This window comes from Drosophila arizonae, chromosome 3, assembly GCF_054131065.1.
Source record: "Drosophila arizonae isolate 15081-1271.41 chromosome 3, UAZ_ARI_1.0, whole genome shotgun sequence".
NCBI classification, from domain to species: domain Eukaryota; kingdom Metazoa; phylum Arthropoda; class Insecta; order Diptera; family Drosophilidae; genus Drosophila; species Drosophila arizonae.
This window is the reverse complement of record NC_142923.1, coordinates 20,010,369-20,031,072: the sequence shown is the minus strand read 5'-3', so window position 1 is coordinate 20,031,072 and position 20,704 is coordinate 20,010,369. Positions and strand designations below refer to the sequence as shown.

General features: G+C 37.1%; 2 protein-coding genes across 2 annotated transcripts in view; both read right to left on the bottom strand.

The window, feature by feature from the left end:
- Nucleotides 1-1,465, bottom strand: part of LOC108611347 (uncharacterized) — a 28,174-nt gene extending 26,709 nt beyond the window's left edge. The window contains exon 1 of the mRNA XM_018003923.2: nt 974-1,465. Within this exon, the coding sequence (XP_017859412.1) occupies nt 974-1,072 (99 nt within the window). The 5' untranslated portion in view covers nt 1,073-1,465. The remainder of the gene's footprint in view (nt 1-973) is intronic.
- A 5,893-nt stretch (nt 1,466-7,358) lies between these two features.
- Dyrk2 (Dual-specificity tyrosine phosphorylation-regulated kinase 2) overlaps nt 7,359-20,704 on the bottom strand; it is a 64,633-nt gene continuing 51,287 nt past the window's right edge. Inside the window, exons 8-10 of the mRNA XM_018003924.2 lie at nt 15,994-16,132; nt 15,744-15,915; nt 7,359-10,264 (exon numbers count right to left, since the gene is read on the bottom strand). Coding sequence (XP_017859413.1) covers nt 9,171-10,264; nt 15,744-15,915; nt 15,994-16,132 — 1,405 coding nt within the window. The 3' untranslated portion in view covers nt 7,359-9,170. The remainder of the gene's footprint in view (nt 10,265-15,743; nt 15,916-15,993; nt 16,133-20,704) is intronic.

Below are 20,704 nucleotides of genomic sequence, written 5' to 3'. Positions count from 1 at the left end.
AATTTAGTCTTGGGCTTTATATAAATCTCCCTCAAGTGTTTTGGGGAATTTTTGAAATTTTCCAAACGAAAATTGCATAATATACAAATCCGTTTATCCGCATTTATCTCCTCTGTTGGCCATTCATCTTTTTTTTTGGCCTATTTTTGCAGAAACTTTCCTAAAATCTATGTCACATCCACTTCAAATAATATTCACAACTAGAATACACAATAAATATTTGCATAGCGTTCAATGGAAATGCAAATGGATTTATAAATCTTTTCAGTTTCTATCACATTGTTGAGGCTCTGTATTGGGCACATATTTGAGCTCTGTCGCAGACTTTTTATAAACATTGTCTAGGGTTAACTGGAACGAGTCCATTTCGATCTCAATTTGTTGACAGCCACAAAGGCAATTGTCAGAGTGTATAAAAATACCATTTAATATTTATTCACAATACATATCAAAATAATAATCATAACACAATATTTAAATAGAAATTCCGCAAAAAATGAATGGGGTGGAAAATATATTATTTATAAACTATTTTAAGCAAAGCAAAGGTTTGACCTAAAATCTGATATAAAGCAAAAATATATTAATTTCATGATTTGAATTTACATTTAGCTTTTATTGAAAGGCGGTTAACCTTAAACTATATTTATTTCAATTAAATCATATATGCAATATTTTCTTTACATATATTTTGGCATTATTGAAAGTCAGTGAATCTGAACAATATATTAATTTGAATAAAAAAAATATTGAATATATTTTTAAACTATTATTGAAAGTCGGTTTAATTTAAATATGTGAATTTCAATCAATGAAAATATTCAAACTATTTTTTTTATAGATTCCTTTACAGAGACTTTAATCTAGGACATTTATTTTCATGCTCATATTTGAATGAATGTTCATTAATTGTGTTTAAAATAATGTTACATTATTTCCAGCTATATTTGAATATGTTTTTCATAAAACTTACTCCATTATGTTGCACTACATTGGGCGGAATAAATCCTTGTGCATTCGCCGTGATCGTCCACAGGCACAAAGTGCCCCAAAGAGTCAACAAAACTCGCATGATTCACACCGATTTCCGCTAGATAACTTGACTATTTATTTGTTGAGGTTTTTCCAATTTACAGTTACAGCCTTGATTTTTCTTGAATTTCGATTAATCAAATATCGTTGCACTATGTTCGAGTACGAGAGAAAACATGAAGTCAAATTTTTCAAATTGTCAAAAACACAAAACTGAAATCAACTTTTGCGCTGGAACGTTTTCTATTTTTGCCTTATGCCTTATGCAAATGCAGTTAGTTTTTGTTTGGCGCTTGGGTTTTCAACTATTATTGTTTTATTTAGTATTCCGTAAGCGTTGGCTGCCGCGGAGTCGTCAGTCGAGTGCTAGCCGCAGACACGACTTGTCTGGTAAAAGTTCGATGCTTAACTGAAGATCATTAAGCGTTTGGTAACAATTTAAGCCAAGCCAAAGCGACGAAGATGCCAAAAAAAACAAAAACAAAAGCAACAACAAAAAACAAATATGCGAACGACGTGATGCGACGATGAGCGTCGCAACATGTTGCTGGCAACACGAGCAACAACGTCGGCAGCAGCAGCAACAGTTGCTGAGAGCGCGTTCGGTGCAAAGAGAAAGCATCGAAGAGCGGCTCGGCGGTTGAAAGAGAAAGTGTTGCTGGTGTGCAACATGAGGAAATGCCACGCTCTATACCGAGCTGTATTTAATTTTGGTTTTGATTTTTTGTTCACCTCTTCGCCGTCTTCTTCTTCTTCGTCTGCTTTGCACAGCAAATGATATTCGCTCTTCGCGTTGCAGTCTTTATCGAACCAGAAACACTTGGCTAGACAAATATGAAGCTATCTGCACAGTCTTCGATTGCAGACGCCCCAAAATCACGTAACTTCCGCACTCGGAAGCGTAGATAAGAACGCCAATTGAAGGCGTACGATTCGTAATGACCATAAATGCCTTTTAATAGCCGGCCAAATGAAATTGCCGACATCATCATTAGCATTTACGAGACCCAAGTGTCACATAGCCCCGCACAATGGCAACGAATATGTGTTTAACATTTCGTACAGATCATTAAAACTGCATTCCAAGCACACACCACGATCCGACTACAGTCTTCAAGTGATTCATTTTTTACGCATTTTTCACTCTGATCATAATTACCAAAAGTAGATGATTAATGTGGCCGGCGTTGTCTTTCCGCTATATTTTATGGAGAGCTAGACGGTAGCTCGGACCGGACCTGATCCAGCTGAGATCGGCGCTCCAATTGATCAACCCCATTACGCACTTACATCATCGAAAATCGATGAATAATCGTTGCAGGTTGATTTGATCTAGTTTTACATAGACCGAGAGAGGGCACAGCATGACGCTGTTGAACCGATCAAATGGATCGCTAATAATTGATGTTTCGCATTGATGAAGCTTGCCGAGTGCCTAAACTGGACAGTCATTTATGATGTTAGCTGGTGGTATTCATATCTAGTATCAAGGTTACGCTAACATCGAAAAGTCTGTGAATGTCAGATCAGTCAAGTTTTTAGTGTTTTGAAGGAATTCGAGCGAAGTACAGAGAGCTGAAGTATTTAATTGATCTGCATTGGGTGGAATTCATTAAGCTGCATTTAATCAAAACAACCTAAACGAAGATCTTCTGTTGGATAAATTCATTATGCGCTTCGGTATTTAATTGTTTTTTTCTTTTTTAAGTAGTTAAACATTCCTCAGTTATTAATGAAGATAACTTGAGCCCAAAGGCATTTACAAGTTTCTTGGATTATAAATATGGCTCTATCTCAAGTACATCTCTCTTAGAGTAAGCTCAAAGTAATTACACTATATTATATCGGTTATAGCGGTATATTGTCTTTAACTATTTTACTGTTATTAAATTGACAGCAAAATTCTTCTCTTTTCAACAGCCTGCTTCTTATCTACAAACATCCACTTGCTTTCTAAGACATTGCTTAGTTCATATTCAGCTAAGATTTATAAAGAATTCCTCCACAGATCATCCTCAGCTGCTCTCACTTTGCCACTCCCATAGATCTAATCAAAAGTTTTCCTCCATCTCTGATTATCCAATTGACTTCCTCTTGTGCAACAGCTGGCTGGCTATTGGCCGGCCAGTTAGCTGTCAATCTGGTGGCCCTTATCAAAGCGCAGCCTGGGCCACTCACACAAATTATGGCATTTGCTGCTTTCCAGCAATTATCGCAGCAATTTGCTGTGGCTCGAAAAATTCGGCAATGCGACGACTAATCGACTAATCGACTAATCGGCAAGTCCGTCAGGCAAACACTTCAACGCCAGCTTTCATTAATAAAGATTTTCACTTTCAAACGCAACGCAACAGATATGAAATATGCAAGCAAATGGCCCATTAACTCTATGCCCAATGCAATTCTAGAGTAGGTCTCAACTGCGGACCGGATAGACGAATGGGCAGACGAATGGCGGAATGGACGGACCGACCCCTCTAATCGATACGAATCTATTCGATCTCCAGTTGCATTACATAAGCAGCTTATCGGGTTTCGCTCTGGTCACTCTACACCCCACAGATAGACAGCGATAGTGGCCTATGCTCGATTTGACTGATTCGATGATGGCGCAGGTTGGGGCTGCTGCCCAACCAAGTCCAATGACTCGAGACGTTGCTTCTTTTGTATCCGTTCGATGCTTTAATTTTATTTGATAGCTTTCTTTGTTCAGCAATCGTACGGCTAGAAAAGCCATGATGACTATAAAATCTATATGGAAAACACATAAAACAACAACAATAATAACAACAATCACCTGTTTTTGTGCACGTTAATTCAATTGGCTTTGTCAGGCACAATAAATTATCGAATGGGAAAAATACCAAAATTTCATTGAAGAAGTTTTCTCCGTTTTGTCTCAAGTGTTTCTAATGATGCTCAAATTTCTGTTGTTTTTTAAGAGTTTTCAGTTTAAGAGATAGTCAAGATCTTCAAAATAAAATAAATATTTAATTTAATTTAGTTTGACGTTGCGCTTTTTATGTAGGATATTTGAAGATTTTGCTAAATTCTGAGGAGGTTTTGAGCAGCTGGGGGTTTGACCTTATTTAAAGCAAGCTGTTTTTGAAAAGTATTTATATTTATTATTAATTTTTATTTTTTTTATTTTATTTATTTGTTTCATTTTTTTATATATTGTCTTTATATATAATTTTTTATTATTTATTTGACGTTTTATTTGAATATATTTTTGTATAACTATATTTTTATTATTTATATAATTATAATTTTGTTTATATAATTATATTTATAATTATATTTTTATTATTTATATTTTTAGACTTTTTATTTAATTAGGAAGCATATTATGCTAGAGTATTGAATAATACAATCTCCTAGTCTGGTTTATTATTTAATTAAACAAACTACAAGACGATATTTAATAAGAAACCAAAATGAAATATAATAGTGTGGTATTATTATCATTTAGTATAATATATTTGTTATTAAAGCTAATATTTAATTTATTTTATATCAATACCCATTAGAGTTTATTTTCGCAACTATGTTAAAAATAACTTGTATAAGCATTCTTTCTCGGATGCATCAATCATTTGAAATCGATAACTATAATCGGACCATCTGCAATTTTTCTTATCTATCAAGTTGTTAGTCATCCATAAGTCTGCTTTCCATCAAGTCAGAAATCGCCATATTGACCTCAGACCCGAGACGTGACGGCGGAAACATGCTGATCGTAATAAAAAATTCATCTGTTTAATTTTTCGGCGTGGCCCACCTATAAATGCGTCATAAGAGGCTGCAGATAAAACGAGATGATATAATACGACGAAATGAATATGTTTTTGTACTTGAGATTAACCTAACTAAATTATGTTTTACTCAAGTGTGGGAAAACGTTGAAGGCGGCCAATTTAGAATTTGTTAATTTTTTGGCATAAATCTTCAGATAATTGTAGTGGGGCGGGACGGGGGCAAAAGCCTAATGGCTGGGCAATATTTGTGCAAGAGATTGATGAAAAAGCCAAGTCACAGAGCAGGCAAAGCCAAGCCAAAGTCAAAGTTAAATAAAAACAACAGAAATCAAAACATCGGCAAAAGCCCACAAACAAAAAAACAAGACTAAAAATGCTGTGTACAGCGTATGGCAACAAGAAAATGCTGCAGGGAGAAAGACTTTCACCTTTGCGATGAATGATCAACGCAAGAAAGAAAGAAAGAAAAAAAAAGAAGAGTCGCAGCAGCAGCAGCAGCAGCAGAGGCAGATAGAAGCGACGGCCTTCGAGCTGCCATGGACCCGAACTGGAGGCTTAAACGACAACAAAAACAAGTGCCAGACGATGACGACGCCGACGACGGCGATCATCATGAAGCTCATCATCGATGATGATGAAGAAGAAGAAGACGCGGCAACAGCAGCAGCAGACTAAAAGTTTGCGTCAATAAACCTTTAACTCAATGAGAGTTACGCGTCGCGCTTATCACTCGAAGAGCTCAATGGGAATTACTATTATTATTTTGTTTGTTTAGCTTGGATCAACGATCGTTGGATCGTGGATCGTGAAGGCAACTTTTACTTTTCATTCCAGAATGAAGATTTTCTACACACACACACACGTAAAGAAGTGGGCTTATACTTAGAATTTTCGCTTTCTCGTCTTTTTCTCAGCGGATCAAACCCCCACGCAAAACACTTGTCAAGTGCTTCACATGGTGGAAAAAGTGAAAATCATTCATGATCTTCACAGTCTGTCAGCGATGTGATGTTAAGCTGCAATTGGTACAGCTGTGCCCCAGCATCCATTAGTCTTTAACGAACTGTATGCCATTAATAAAATCCACATTTGATTCACATTATCTCCTGCAGATAGCAACAAAAGCAAGGCACACGTGCGGCGGCTATTACACAAATGCTCATTTAATAGATGCCCAAACATCAGACACATCCATAATTCGGATATTACACAACTCATGCAACTAGAAAAAAAGAAGGAGAAGGAGAGGGAGAGGGAGAAGAAAGGCAACAACAACATAAAAAAGGTTTGCAAACAAAATTAAATTAACAAATTGTTGCCCCAAAGGTATTTGCAAATGGTGTCAAAACGTTGTGAGCATCAAAAGACACACATCAATCTGACGGAGGGCAGAAGCTGAGGTAGCTATAACTTAATCAAAATAAATTAAAAGAAAAAAAGTTACATTTAATCAGCTGTAAATTTTATACAGGTGGAACAGCTCATCGCATAAGCAGCTCAACTGGTAAGATTTCTGCTAATTAATTGGTGAATGGAATAAATACTAGAGATAGCTTCGATGATCGCTTGATGAATATATTTTTTAGTTAAATTAGATAATCGTTTGTAAATTAGGATCGATGGCTACAAAGATCTGTGAAATTTGTATGATATAAGTGCGACGAGCAGCTCTTCTGGGTTAGAATATCGAATGAGTGGAATAAATAGCTTTGACGATCTGAAATCGGAACTGTATATTAAACTCATTTAATAGCTGTATATAATATTACATATATAGAAGATTAGAGAGTTGACTCTTACGAAGTCAAGCCCAGATTACACATACAAAGTGTTACCTGCTCTGCAGAACATAATTATGAAATGGATATTATAAAGCTTCAAATGTAGCCTCTGAGCACATCGTGGTCTTTTTTGAGTTTATATGAAACTAATTTACTATATAGTAAGAAAATATGCAAAAATCATAGCCAGTAAACACAGTATTATATAGCAAATCAAAATTCTATTCAGCAAGTCAGAGGATGAATATATTTTACTGCATGCCTAAAAGTATGCTATCCTTTTAATTTTCTTAAAGCGACAAAAAGCTTAACCCTTATCAGGGGCCATGGGGCATGGCTCATTTCATCCCATAGCATAATCCATTTAAAAAGATTGAAGCCAGCAAAATCTTTGTCTGTAAAATTAACATATATATAATAATAAATGCGCAAGTTTTTGAGTACATAAGTTTTTTAAATTTATTTTTCAATTATTGTAATTGTATTGATTACATGTTGTTGTTGTTGGTTTTCATTCTGGTTTCTACACCATTAAATATGATTCATTAATTAAAAATTGATATATTTGTTTATAATTAAAAGTAATTTTTGTTTTTGTGTTTATTTTTTTTTTTATTTTTTTTTTTTTTTAACTCTTCTTCATATAATTTAATACTAAACTTTAAATTCGAAACTCACTTTGTAAATAACGTTTTGCATTTTTTAAATTTTATTTTTTAAGTTTGAAAAATGAATAAACGTCACATAATACATAAAAGAAAAAATGATATAGTAGTAATAGTAGTAGTTAGGCAGAGAAATATATATATTTTGATATATATATATAAGAACATAAATAATACATAAAATAGGCAGAAATTATTGTGTATATAAGCTATATCGTGATATATATATTTATATGTATATATATTCTACGACACTATCAAAGTCATGAGCAAAATTTGCATTCTGTTTACAGTGATATCTAAAAGTACGTACACAAAACATTGTTCATACAGACAGTCTAGGCTCCGACTTATAGTGAGCGGGGGAGGGGAACGTGTTATAAAGAGTATTTGAGGAAGGGGATAGGGCACATTGAGGGGCATCTCTGCTCTTAGCTAACACTCAACTGTCTCAAGAGTGTGTCTGTGTGTGTATATGTGTTTCAAACTTTGATTATAGTAAAATTGTATTTATTTTTGTTTGTTTTTCCATTAATACGATTTACATAGAATTAGTTAAAGTTTCATTTCTTATATATTGTATGTTTTCTTTTTATTTTTTACTTTTTTTTTTGTGTGGTATTGGCAATAAATTGTTGTTGTTTCATTTTATCTTGTTTCTAATCAATAATTACGTAATATTAGTTTATAGTTTAATATAATATGTGTGGTGTGTATACTCATTAGATTATGACATGTTACTTGCACTATGTGTGAGTGTTTTGGACATATTCAATTACAAAACGATTCCGCATCGAGATCTATATCGATTGCGATCTTTCTCAAATTCTCTCATGCAAAATACAAACTTACGTTAAACTTGGTGTCAAACTTGACGCTCAATTGATATCGAACCTAATCCAGTCCTAGGTCAGAATGTTTCAGATAGGCCGTCTATATCTAGCTAGAGATATATATTTATCTATAGTTTATATAATTAACTGGGGTATTTTCGATTTGATAATTTGGTGGGTCTATGAGGCTCCCTAGCAATTGGGAGTTATTTTAGTCATAAAGAGTTCTACATTTGAGCTTTGAATTGATGATGAAACATTCCAACTTATAAATATAGTCACAATCTCTATTTGTAACTAATAACAGCCTTGATACTGTTGCAAAACACATGGAAGCTGTATGGAAATTGTTTACAGATTTTGGAGTTGAATTGCTTACATAATATGCATACATGTGTATATCATATAGATGTATATATATAACTAGGTTATGTTATTCCATTTTATTCATTTTCATTATTATTATGTTAGTTATGACATATCAATTTGATCGTGTTGAATACAGTTTTGCATGAATGCACGTGAAAAGGCGTGGAAGTCGTACGAATACTTTTGGGAGAGAAATACATTTTTAGGAAATACAAATCATATATCAAGCTGTATATGTATATTTTAGCTATGGCAGTAGCAAAAAAAAAAAAAAATCAAATAAAATACAATAAAAATAAAAATCAATGAAATTAACTGAGAATACTGCAAGACTGTTGCAAGTGTGTCTGTGTGTGTGAGTGTGAGTGTGTATATATCAACTATATATCATATAACTATATATATTTATATATATATATATTTCGCATATTTCATAAATGTCTGTTTGCAACCGGATAAAGAGAGACACACTTAATACACAATACACATACATATATAGACCTAAATACGTACATACATATATATACACATATATATACGCATATATACATGGATACATATATGTATAGCTAAACATTTACAGCTAGGTTTTTGTGGGCCGGCAGCAGCAGCTGCCTACTATTCCTCCCGCAGATCAGCGCACTGCTGTGGACGCCACTTCTAGCTCCAGAAGTCCATCATATTGACCAGCTTGCACTTCTTCAGCTCGAGCTTGGTGGGCCGCGCCCTAAGTCAAGCCCGCCCAAAGATCGCCCGGTCGGAGACATCGCCCGTGGACTGAGAGTGTGACATGGCCACATTGGAGCCGGCACCTGTTATCTGGCCACCCACCTGGCCCACGCCCACGCCCACGCCATGATGATGATGATGGTGCGTGGCCGTGGCAATCGTCGCCGTGGATGCATTGTGATGCGTCACATTGTGATGATTGTGCGCCAGCGTTGAGCTGCCGTATTTGCTGCTGCTGCTGCTCCCATTGATGTTGCCGTTGCTGTTGCTGTTGCTGTTGCTGTTGCCGTTGGTCGTGTTGCTGCTGCCATTTAGATGCTTCCTGGTGGCGGCCGAAGAAACGTGGTGGGTGCTGCCGCTGCCCACGCCGCCGCAGATGCGATGCAGCGAGTACTGCTGCTGCACCGACTCCAGATCGGAGACGCTCGAGGTGATCTTGGAGCGCACGGCCACCTTCTGCATGCTGTTGTATTTGTCGCTGGCGCTGAGCTTGATGTCGGGCAGGTGGCCGTTCGACTGGGCGTGGCCGTGGGCATGGCCATGGCCATGGGGCTGACGGGAACTGCTGCTGCTGGTGATGGACTTGGTCGTGATGGCCGCATTGCTAACGGCTGTGGTGCTCGTTATGGAGGCAACCACTGGCCCGTTGCCCGGCGAGATCTCTGCAAAGTTGTAGCAGGAAGACTTCTGGGAGACACTGTTCAGGCCCGAGCTGGACGAGCTGGTGGACATGCGGCAGCTGCGATGCCGACTCGACGCCGATGGCTGCAGGAACTCATGATGGGCGGCCTCATCGGGCGTCATCCGCTCCGCGGGATCCCACGCCAGGCACCGCTGCAGAAAGTCTATGAAATAGCGATCCTGACAGTGCAAAATCTGTGACAGCGACTTGCTGCCCGGCGACCGCTTGCGGCCCTTCGTATTGGTTATGCAGCGCGGCGCATCGCGCGAGTCGAAGAAGAGCCGGCTGCGGCGAGCCACCGAGATGAGCACCTTGGGCGGCAGGCCCAGCACCTCCATAATGCAGGCCAGCTGCTCCACCTCGTTCTCGCCGGGGAAGAGGGGAAAGCCCGTGTACAACTCGGCCAAGATACAGCCTGCAAAATACGAAAGTTGTCAAAGTAATTAGTATTGATTTCAATGCGCTGTAAGTGAGACAGAAGCGGGTATATTGGGCGGGTGAGTAAAGCTAATGGACTTAAATTATAGATTATATATACTTTAAGTTAATTTACATTTATTTTTTATTTTTGATTTTACTTTAAAGCTCAGAGACAGCTGCTTGACTAGGAAGCTATAAAAAGTAGAGGGTATTAGATAGGAGAGCAAAGAATCGGTGGGAAGAAGAGCTGGACATACTGAGTCCATCTCAGAGGCAGCTGTTTGACCCTGAAGCTAAACGAGGTATTTTCTACTCGTACGAGGTATTACGACTAGAAAAGTAAGGGGCATCTATTTGGAAGTTAAGTAAAGAGAGAGTAACAATATTATTAAAGGAGACAGAATATTTTATAGTCGTACAGGGTATTAAGTAGGTGAGCAAAGGCTCAAGTTATACAGAAGAAATTGACGTAAAGTGTCCATAGAATCGCAGAGTGAGCGGAAATATTGTGAATTAATATAATATAATATTGAGACAGGGTATTTTCCAGTCGTCCAGTCTGGCTTCTGGCATCGCTCTCACTTGTCACACATCAGTCCCAATGTCGTTTAGCTGCAGTCATTGTGGTTGCCAGAGAGAAATTGAGTGACCTTGACTCTGAACCTTCTCCGGGACAAACACGTGCCCGAGCTTGACCGCAGGACACACAGTTTACAGTTTACAGTTTACATTTGGCAGTTCATAGTTCATAGTGCGGCACAGTTGAGGGACTCTGGGGCATTATTTATTTGCTGCTGCAAAGGGCTTAAGTGGCTTTTCAGGGCTGTGCAAGTGCAGCGCGCGCATTATTGATTCGATTGTCGAGGGACAAGCCGATGCATTGGGCAAACTTGATTTAGGAATGCGGCTACTGAGTCATCAGATGACTCGAGGAGTCTGGGTAAATAGATGAGATGATGACAGTGATAAATTATTTATAATATACGAGAATATAACAAGCAATATCCGAGTTATTTAAGCTTAGTTCTATGGTTTCTGTCTTTAAAGTGAATCCAGTAATCGAAATCTTCGTTTACTTGCACACAATTTCTATCTGGCTGCATTATTTTCTAGAAGCACGCAAATTATTGATTTTATATAATGGATATTATAGGTCTACCCATAGCTTTTATCTACATTAATATTATGTTGTTTATTTTCAGTAAACCCTTTTATGTTTGCTCTTTATTAATTCAACTCCATGGAAACTGAACAAGGAAGTATTTCAATTCAATTCTTGATCTTAAAGTTTACCAAATTATTAATAAGGATATTCTCCATTCTAGAAACGGCCAAAGAACGCTCCACTGTCAACTCTATAGCCTCCACTAAACAAGGAACTTGCACTATGTCAAATTTATTTATATATAATTTAAGATTGTTTAAATATTATTACTGCTATTACAATTTAAGATTTAGTTACTTATTTGACATTTAATTAGAAATTAATTTGAGCTTTATCTGACTGGAAAAACTTTGGATTAACTATGATGATTATGACTACAATTGCTCCACTTTCATCTTAGCCTGATTTCCGTTGGAAACATTGAATTTAGCTACATCTTAATTCTGCTTTAGCTAAGTTAGATCAGTCCTAATTGGTATTAATTTAACTGAAAATCTTTCGACTAAGTTCTGTCAGCCATAATTAGTATTACTTGGAGGTTCAACAGTGACCATGATTTTCATTAAGAGAGACAGTTCTTCTAGCTATCAATGTGTGTGTGTGTGTGCGCGTGTCTTCCTATTAATTATCTTCTATTCTTCCAAGCACAGCCATTACTTCCGTATCAGTTGAGCCTGCAGTGCATTGCGCCTGCCTTGTCTCATTATGCTTCACCTATTTGGCTGCCAAATGGCAGTGTTCAATTGCTGCACACGGATATCGCGTTGCCCCTCCACCTCCCACCCCTGGCCAGACGGCAGCGCAGCGCAGCCAAGTGTAAAAACACGCACTATGCCAATTAGCAGCAACAGGCAAAAGGAGAGCCGAGAGCCAAGATAGAGATAGAATGAGCAGGTAGAGCAAGCAGTAGTCGAGCGGGGCGGGGGCGGAGGGGCACTCAACAAGTGAGGCAGGCGCGGCTAGAAGTTTATGTCTACAACAATATTGCCGGCCCCTTGGCTGCCCTGCCCTTAGCGCTGTGAACGTTGCTTCCTGTGGCGCCCGCCCTCGCCCTGCTGCCACATATCCTTTTAGCGGCCATTTCCGACTACGACCACGTCCGGTCAGCAGCAAAAAAATATATATGTATATGTATAGATATATCGTGAGCTAAGCGCTTCGCACGCTCACAACTGCCTCATTAAATGTGCACAAAACGTGAGATATAATGGATATTTCTGTGTGCGTGTGTGTGTATGTGTGTGTGTGGGAAGGAGTCTAATAAAAGCTAGACTGAGTTTATTTTTAGCCACTGTCCTCCTGACTTCTTTACGAATGAAAGCTCATGCGGGCGCTCACTTATTTGACTTACTGTGCTCACAGCAAATGGGTTACGTGTTGAATAATGTGACTCTTAGAGCAGACAGCTAGGGGCATGCCTCCTCTGCTATCTGTGCCACCTGGTATAATGTGTCAAGTACTGAATGGGCGTTGAAAGGGATCAGACCAGGTGAAAGTGAAGCAACTATTTTCCTTTTGAATATTTAAGCAAAATATTTGTTTATCCTGCTTTAAAATAGATGTTACGCTCAGAAACATTATGCCACTCAAAGCTACCGAAGTAATTTCTGATGTGTGATCACATAACATTATTTGACATAAATAAAATAAAATTTAATTTTATATACTTTTTTTTTACTTTTTTTTTTATTTTTATGGAATTCGCAAAGTAAATGTAAAAACAACTGAAATATTAGGCGAACAGAAGTGGCTAGAAAGTAGCTGGAAGGCTCTTGAAGAATCTTATTGCATACCCGCTAGAGCTGTTTGAGCCTAATCTTAAATTGAGTATATTATGTATTGAGCGATATTTTTGAGTCTGGGATATAACTGTTATCTACGTCCGCCATTTACGTTCTTCCTTGTAGTCGTGCTTACATTATAAATAAATAAAAAGCAAATAGCCCGATATAATATTTTATTTTGGCTTTTTTTTATTTGCCTTCTACTTTTTAGTTTACGTTTTTATTTGGGTTAGATAAATTTTTCGCAAACATATGAACAAAATACCAGGTGAACAGAAATGGTTAGTTAGAAGAGCTGTGAAAATGTTTATTTTTTAGTCTAATCTCAAATTGAGTCTATAATGCATTGAGCGCTAATTTGAGTATTCAGGATATAACTGTTATCTATATCCGCCATTCCTTCCTTCCTTCTAGTCATGTTTATATTTTTTTAAATTCTACTTTTTAATTTAAAATTTTATTTGGGCATGACACATTTTTGCGTAAGAATATGAACAAAATACCAGGTGAACAGAAATGGTTAGAAAGTAGCTAGAGGAGCCGTGAATTATATTTTCAGCTTAATCTCAAATTGAGTCGATTATGCCTTGAGCGCTATTTTGAGTCATTTTGATATGACTGTTATCTACATCCGCCATTCACGCTCTTTCGCGCGATTTGTGTGTTCTTATAAAGTTTTTTAAAACAGAATAATAAAAATAAGTAAAGTTATAAAATTTAATCAATATTGCACAAAAATCTGAACAAAATACCAGGTGAACAGAAATGACAGGAAACAACTGAAAAACGATTGCAATTGAGTCATCGACTGAGTGTTTTTTTTTTTTTGGGAATAGAACCGTTATTGACAGCGGCCATTATCGCTTTTGTCTTGGATCTCCAATTACAGTGCGACAAGTACAAATATTACATGAGCAAGGGAGTCAACTATATATACGTTATTATGCTCTCGTTCTATTGGCTGCTAGGCAGGGATAACAGCACAGACAGAAAGACATTTTCATATCGAGTAGGAGTTCCAGACATTACCGCTTTCTCTTTTGATCTCCTTTCTAAGTTAGCATAGCAGAATGAGCAGTGTGGATAATATACATGTTCATACATATGTAGTATGTATGTATGAAGTTTGAGTAGGTCAACTGTTAAACGATGAGTACACTGTGTTGGAAGTTTAACAGAAAACATGTATGCATATCTGTATATGTATTTATATGAATATTATTGTTGCATTTTTAAGGTAATGAACGTATAGTAAAATATTTATGCCTACATTACATATATACAAAATATTAATTAAGTGGGAGGTTCAGAAGAAAATACCCTAAATGAGTATGGGGTTACTAGGTAGCGAGCTTTTATCCACCTTTAAGTATTAACAGCTGAGGAGACAGCTTAGTTATCCGAGTTATCCACACGCGCCATTACCACCACTGAGCCTTTAAATAATGCGCCATTACGCTCTTGCTTTTGATCTCCTCTTATGTTCTCATGCAGAACAGCATGTGAAACGTAAGTGTGAATAGCTCGGCTGCTATGCTAGGATTACAGCGCTGCCAGAAAGGCGCTCACCAACTGAAATCGCTGCTGAGCTAGTTTAGAATGAACTGTAAAGCTCAACCGCCATTAACACTCTTGCTTTTGATCTCATTTATGCAGATGTTAGAGCTGCAGAGTAAGTAGCACAGATGAGGAGTGAGTGTGAAGAGGTCGGCTGCTAAGAATTGAGTGAATTTCTGTGGAGAGTGTACTCCTATAGGAAATAACTGTTATTCACAATCGCTCTTGTGTTTTATTTTGTTTACATATGCGTGTGTGTATTGCAGAACGAGTGCTAACGTGAGAGAGAGGGAGTCGACAATATTTATTGGTTTGATCTCGCTTTATATATTTGTGCTGTTACGCGAGGAGTGTAAACAGTGAGTGTTAGCCAGAGCGCTTTGAGTTGCTGTTTAATGACAACACTTGTTTATCGTACGCGTCTGATTAATGAGGCGATTTACTTTACGCAGCTCTGCTGATTGGATTGGTTGCTAGATGCACGTGCGTATTTTAAACGCAGTGCTTTAATAAATAATTATTGTCGTTTAAATTTTACAGAGTCCTCGCTTTGCCAACTTCCATGTCAATGGTTAAAAATGGCAAAGCCACGTAAAGCCCGTTGAAAAGTCGCACACGGCAAATGTCATTCGCATGACCCACTATTAAAAGGGCTAACCCTCTTTTTGCAAATACACTCGCACAAATGCCGGCCACATGCAGCGTGGCCATAAAACTGTGTATAAAATATTTAAACGCTGTATATAACCACTCCTACACACCACCCTCCCACGCAGTTATTTATAGGTGCAACGTGTGTGCGACTGTGAGTCTCTAGCTATAAATTTGCCTGGCAAATGCAGAAGGAAAAACCATTTAAAAATTCATTTTCATTGCAATGGGGCGAATGTGGGCGGCGCTCGTTGTACAGATATTGCGAAATGTGCTTTAATTAAAATCGAAAGCCCAGATCCAATCAATTCACTTACCCAAGCTCCACATGTCGATGGCGGTGCCATATTGCAGGCCCAGTATCACCTCCGGGGACCGATAGAATCTCGACTGTATATAGGTAAAGATTTTGCGATCCCCATAGCAGGAGCTGCCAAAGTCGATGACTTTGATTGAGCTGCTGCCGCGCTGCTTCAACAAAATGTTTTCCTGATGGCGAAAATTTCAATACAATTTTAATTAAAATTCAAGCACTAAATAAATCAAATAAATCATCTGTTTACTGACCGGCTTGAGATCACAGTGTATGATATTCTCTTTGTAGAGCAAACGCAGGCATTTGACAATCGAATTGCAGAAGCGTCTGATCAGACTCATGCTGAAACCGTTGTAGTTGTTCTTCTTGATCAGCTCGTACAGATTGAGACTGCAAAGAGATAGAAAGAGAAAGAGAGAAAGTTAGATAGATCGATTAAAAGACATGACTCAGCTGCGCAACCCCAATCGATTGTTTACTTTAGTAAACTATTGGGACTTTGGCATCAACAAAAAAAAAACAAAAAAAAAAAAAAAAAAAACGCCAGGCAAGCGCCGGCCGCTTAAAGCCCACAACAACGATAAAAATAACATGCATTGAATTAATTTGCATTGCATGTCGCACACAAATTTGGATATATGACGATAACAGGCAACAACAACAACAGCGAAAGGCGAACAACAAACTAGGGACTGTGGGCGGGATCGAAGCGACAATTTGGCAGACATACAAAAGAGACGTCGAAAATATTTAAAATTTAGACTCTAAGCAGAAGGCAGGCGACGTTGAAAAAGTATATATATTATAAGAAATATATTTAATTTTAGCAGTAGTATTTAATTAGTATTATATTATTTCTACCAAAATATAAAATAAATAAATAAATATGTAAAATGAAAATCATATCAATAATCAGTCAAAGGAACAGCTAATATAAATATTATTAATTATTATTAACAGATTATTTTAACCAATTTAATATTGTAAAAATAATAAGTTACAATAAAATCCTGAACGTTCTCATATCTTCCAAATATTTCTATAACATTTTTACAAATCCAATAAATTTCAATAAATTCATAAAAATCTTAAAAATATTTTTATATAAATTCTGCAAAAGTATTATTATTATAAAAATTCTATAATAATGATAATTATGACTATGATGAAATGGTAATGAGTTTCTTTACTCTTGAACATTTTAAATATTCCCAATATTATTATAACTTATAATTTTTGTAGAATTTTTATAGCTAATTCGTTTGCCTTTTCTGACTCGAATTCTTTGAAATCAATGTAACATAACTCCATAAAAGTCATACAATATAATAATATTTGTCAACTAGTGAAATAGACTAGAGACTTGACTAACCTATATATACCATACGAAGTGAGAGACTATTGTCAGCAGATAGTCTGGCACTCAGGATATCTCTTAGTTGTTCCCCTACTCTACTGTCTCTCGCTATAGCTATTGAACTCTTACTTATTTATAAATGCCTTTGTTTTAATCACCAATTTTAGTATTCTATCCCACTGTGCATTGCCGTTTCCAGCTCCGTTTTGTTGCTCACAATTTGTATTTACTTTTCTGCGCTTTTTTCGATTTTCAGTTTTTGTGATTAATTAACTGATAACAAGGCTGTTGTTGTCGTTTTTCTGCTGTCCTTCGCTATATTTTTTTGGCCAATGTCATTGCAAACGCTTTTTATTTGCGGTTTGGCTCCCACAACTATTTCCAGCTGAGCGAATTGCTCAAGTTTTGTCAATTTTTGATGGCTGTCAGCTCTTTGGGCTTTTGCGTAGCAGTTGATGAGTTTTTGGCTGTCCCACACACAACCTCATCATCATCAGCGCCATCGTCATCATTATTATTGTGGCATGTGCTACCCCTAAGCTTCTATCATCTCTCTTTGATTGGCACACATTGCTAGTTCTGCTGCTTCTTCTGCTTCTGCTGCTGCTGCTGCTGTTCGCATATCACATTTCACATGCTGCGCTTAGTTATTGAACTCTGCTGACCACACACATTCAGCTGCTGCTGCTGTCATTTCCGGTTCCGCTTGGCGCTGCCTGTGCTGCCCATGTCATCGTCTATAAATGCCATCAATAACTTCATCAATAGCCGAGCTGAGCTGAGCTGCACTTATTACTGCGATGCTCTGACCTAGAAAGTTGCCAGCCCCAAAGAGATGCCAAAAGTAATAACTGCAAATGGCAGGACATGCTGCGATATTTGTATACGATTTGCTGGTATATATAGGTATTGGTATATATGGTATATATGTGTGTGTGTGTGCTTAAGTAGTTCACTTGGCCAAACTGATGAAATTTGAGCTAAGCTTAAATTGAGCAAAGTTGCCCTAATGGAAATATGAATATGAAGTAGTTTAGTCTGTGAACTTTGGGGAAATGTTTTTGATTGACTGACGAAAATGAACTATGGAACTTTGCGAGAGATTAAAATAATCAGACTTTGTTCAAGACAGGAGCCAAAGCTGCATGAACTGTAAAGTTGCCAAATAACTAAATGTGGCATCATAGTTTTAGTTAACTTTAGACATTTCAATTTTTTATTATATCATATTAGTATCAGATATACTTTACAAATTGCAATCCTGCTTCAATAGGTAAAAGTCGCTTCAATCTTGTTTAGCATAAATAAAATAACTCTTTAAGTAGGCTTAGCTCTTCCATCCGCCTATTTACATCAATTATGATGATTGCTGTTCGCATTTCGACAAGCTCAAGCTCATGTTAAACATGTACTAAAGTCTAAGCCAATTAAGAAACGTTTCTTATCTTGTCAGACAACAAGTCATAAGCAAAAGAGAGAGGAAGAATGTGAAGGCGAGGGTAGCCAGAGATTTTCTGGTGTTATGCTGAGACTTTAAGATCTAAAGAGAAAAGACAGGAACATTTATGCCTAACATAGATAAAATAACATAGATAACGTACATAAAGTACATTACATATACAACATATATCAAATACATACTATTGATAAAATAACATAACATAGATAACATAACGCTTATAGCATACATAAGATATATAAGATACAGAACATTGATAACATATCATAACATATGTAAAGTTACATAACATAATTAACATAACATAACATATGCAAAGTTTAAAAACTTTAAGGTCACATTTTAAGTGTGAATGGCTTTAAAGAGTATTGTTGTTGTTGTTGTTGCTGTTGTTGTTGGCCAACATCTATTGATTGACGTCGCATAACAAACCAATAAGAAAATCATCAAAATGTCATAATTTCAATCGAGCGGGCCAAAAAGAGCAGAGCCACTGCCATCGAATGGCATATTATAACTGCATTATGACATGCCACATGCCTATCGACGACACGGCCAATGTCAAGAGCGAGACAGCAACAGAGGGCGAGAGCGAGAGAGCGAGTTTGGTGTACTTTGGCTGCTCATGAACTTGAAAATGGTGCTGGCTCTGCAACTATTTGCATCTCCCTTTCTCTCTCACTCGCTTTCTCTCTGTAATTTGATTGATTTGCCAGCTGCTTGCAACATGAACCTGTAACGAGCCACTAATGCAAGCATTTAGCGCCCCAAAATGTCATTGTCTAAGCCATAGTCCCACGCCCCCGCCATAAACTAAACTAAACTAAACCAAACAACATAAACTTTCGAAGGTTGCCCTCAGCTGCAGCATAGAACTCGCTTGGCTTTGCCTACTTTTTGGCGGCCTGTCAATTGGCCGCAAAATGAATTCGTTTCGCAACGCAAAATGGTGTCACCACAAAATTTTCACTGCACCAAAATGGAAATTCGATTTGTTTTTTTTCTGTTGTGTTGGTTTTTGCAAATTGATTGACGACCAAGCCGGAAGCACTGGTCGACTGTTGAGAGTGGCGAAATCCAGAGATTTGCATAGCGAATAGATGGATGTGGGCAGCTGTATATATGAATCTGAAATTTATTTACCTAGAAAGAGAGATTTACAATCGTATATTTAGAGCTTTGAGTTGTTCCAGAGAAGGAACAAAGATACAAGAGCCAGTTCACTTAAGCAGCTCATAAATATTTCGTATCACTTAGCTGCTCATTCATTCATGTTCAATAGCACAATTAGCTCAAGGTGGTTCTATGGAAGAAGTAGTTCATGAGCTACTTATTCCTCAGCCATTCACAGCTCATCGAACAGCAGAGTTCATTCTTTATTACTCATTCACTCATTACTCATTACTCATTCTTCATTGATCAATGAACAGTTCATGCGAATTCCCACTCAGACAACGCTTAGCCGTTCAGCCCTATTGAGTGCTTAAAAAACGAGCTCTTTAATATACCAATTATAGCCTATGGTTCAGCGCCTTCAGGCAACAAGCTATAGACTCGTTATCCCACTCTTTCACTCTCTATCCTCCTCCCCCTCTCTCTCCTCCGGTTAGCCTTTTGTTTGGTTTACTAATTAATGATGCTGTCCCTGGTTCAGCGACAACGACCTTGATTTGGTTAGACTAAGCGCCCGACTGTCACATTGACTCAAGGCTGAATATCCCCGGCATATTTATGTGTGGGCGACTCGCATTTTAATTAGTGCAAAGCATTCGCTGCCTTAGCACGGCTTGACACTGAATAGAATGGAATGCCAAATAAATACTAGACATAAAATATTTAAAGAGATTGCACTGGCATCAAATGAACACGATAAATGCTTGCTGTCCTTGCTGAAAGCTTCCAGGACCTGCACTGCTAGGAAACTTCTTCACTTAAATCAAATTGCCAAATTATGAAATGTATGGAATTAGCTATTTTAAAAATTTATAGTTTGACATTTATATACTTAGTACTATAAATTAATTTAAATAAATTTAATATATATATATTTTTTAAAATTTTTTTTGTTTCTTTTTTATAAATTTTATTATATATTACGTTTTTTTAAACTATATATGTTTTAAACTTTTGTCATGCAATTAAGGGT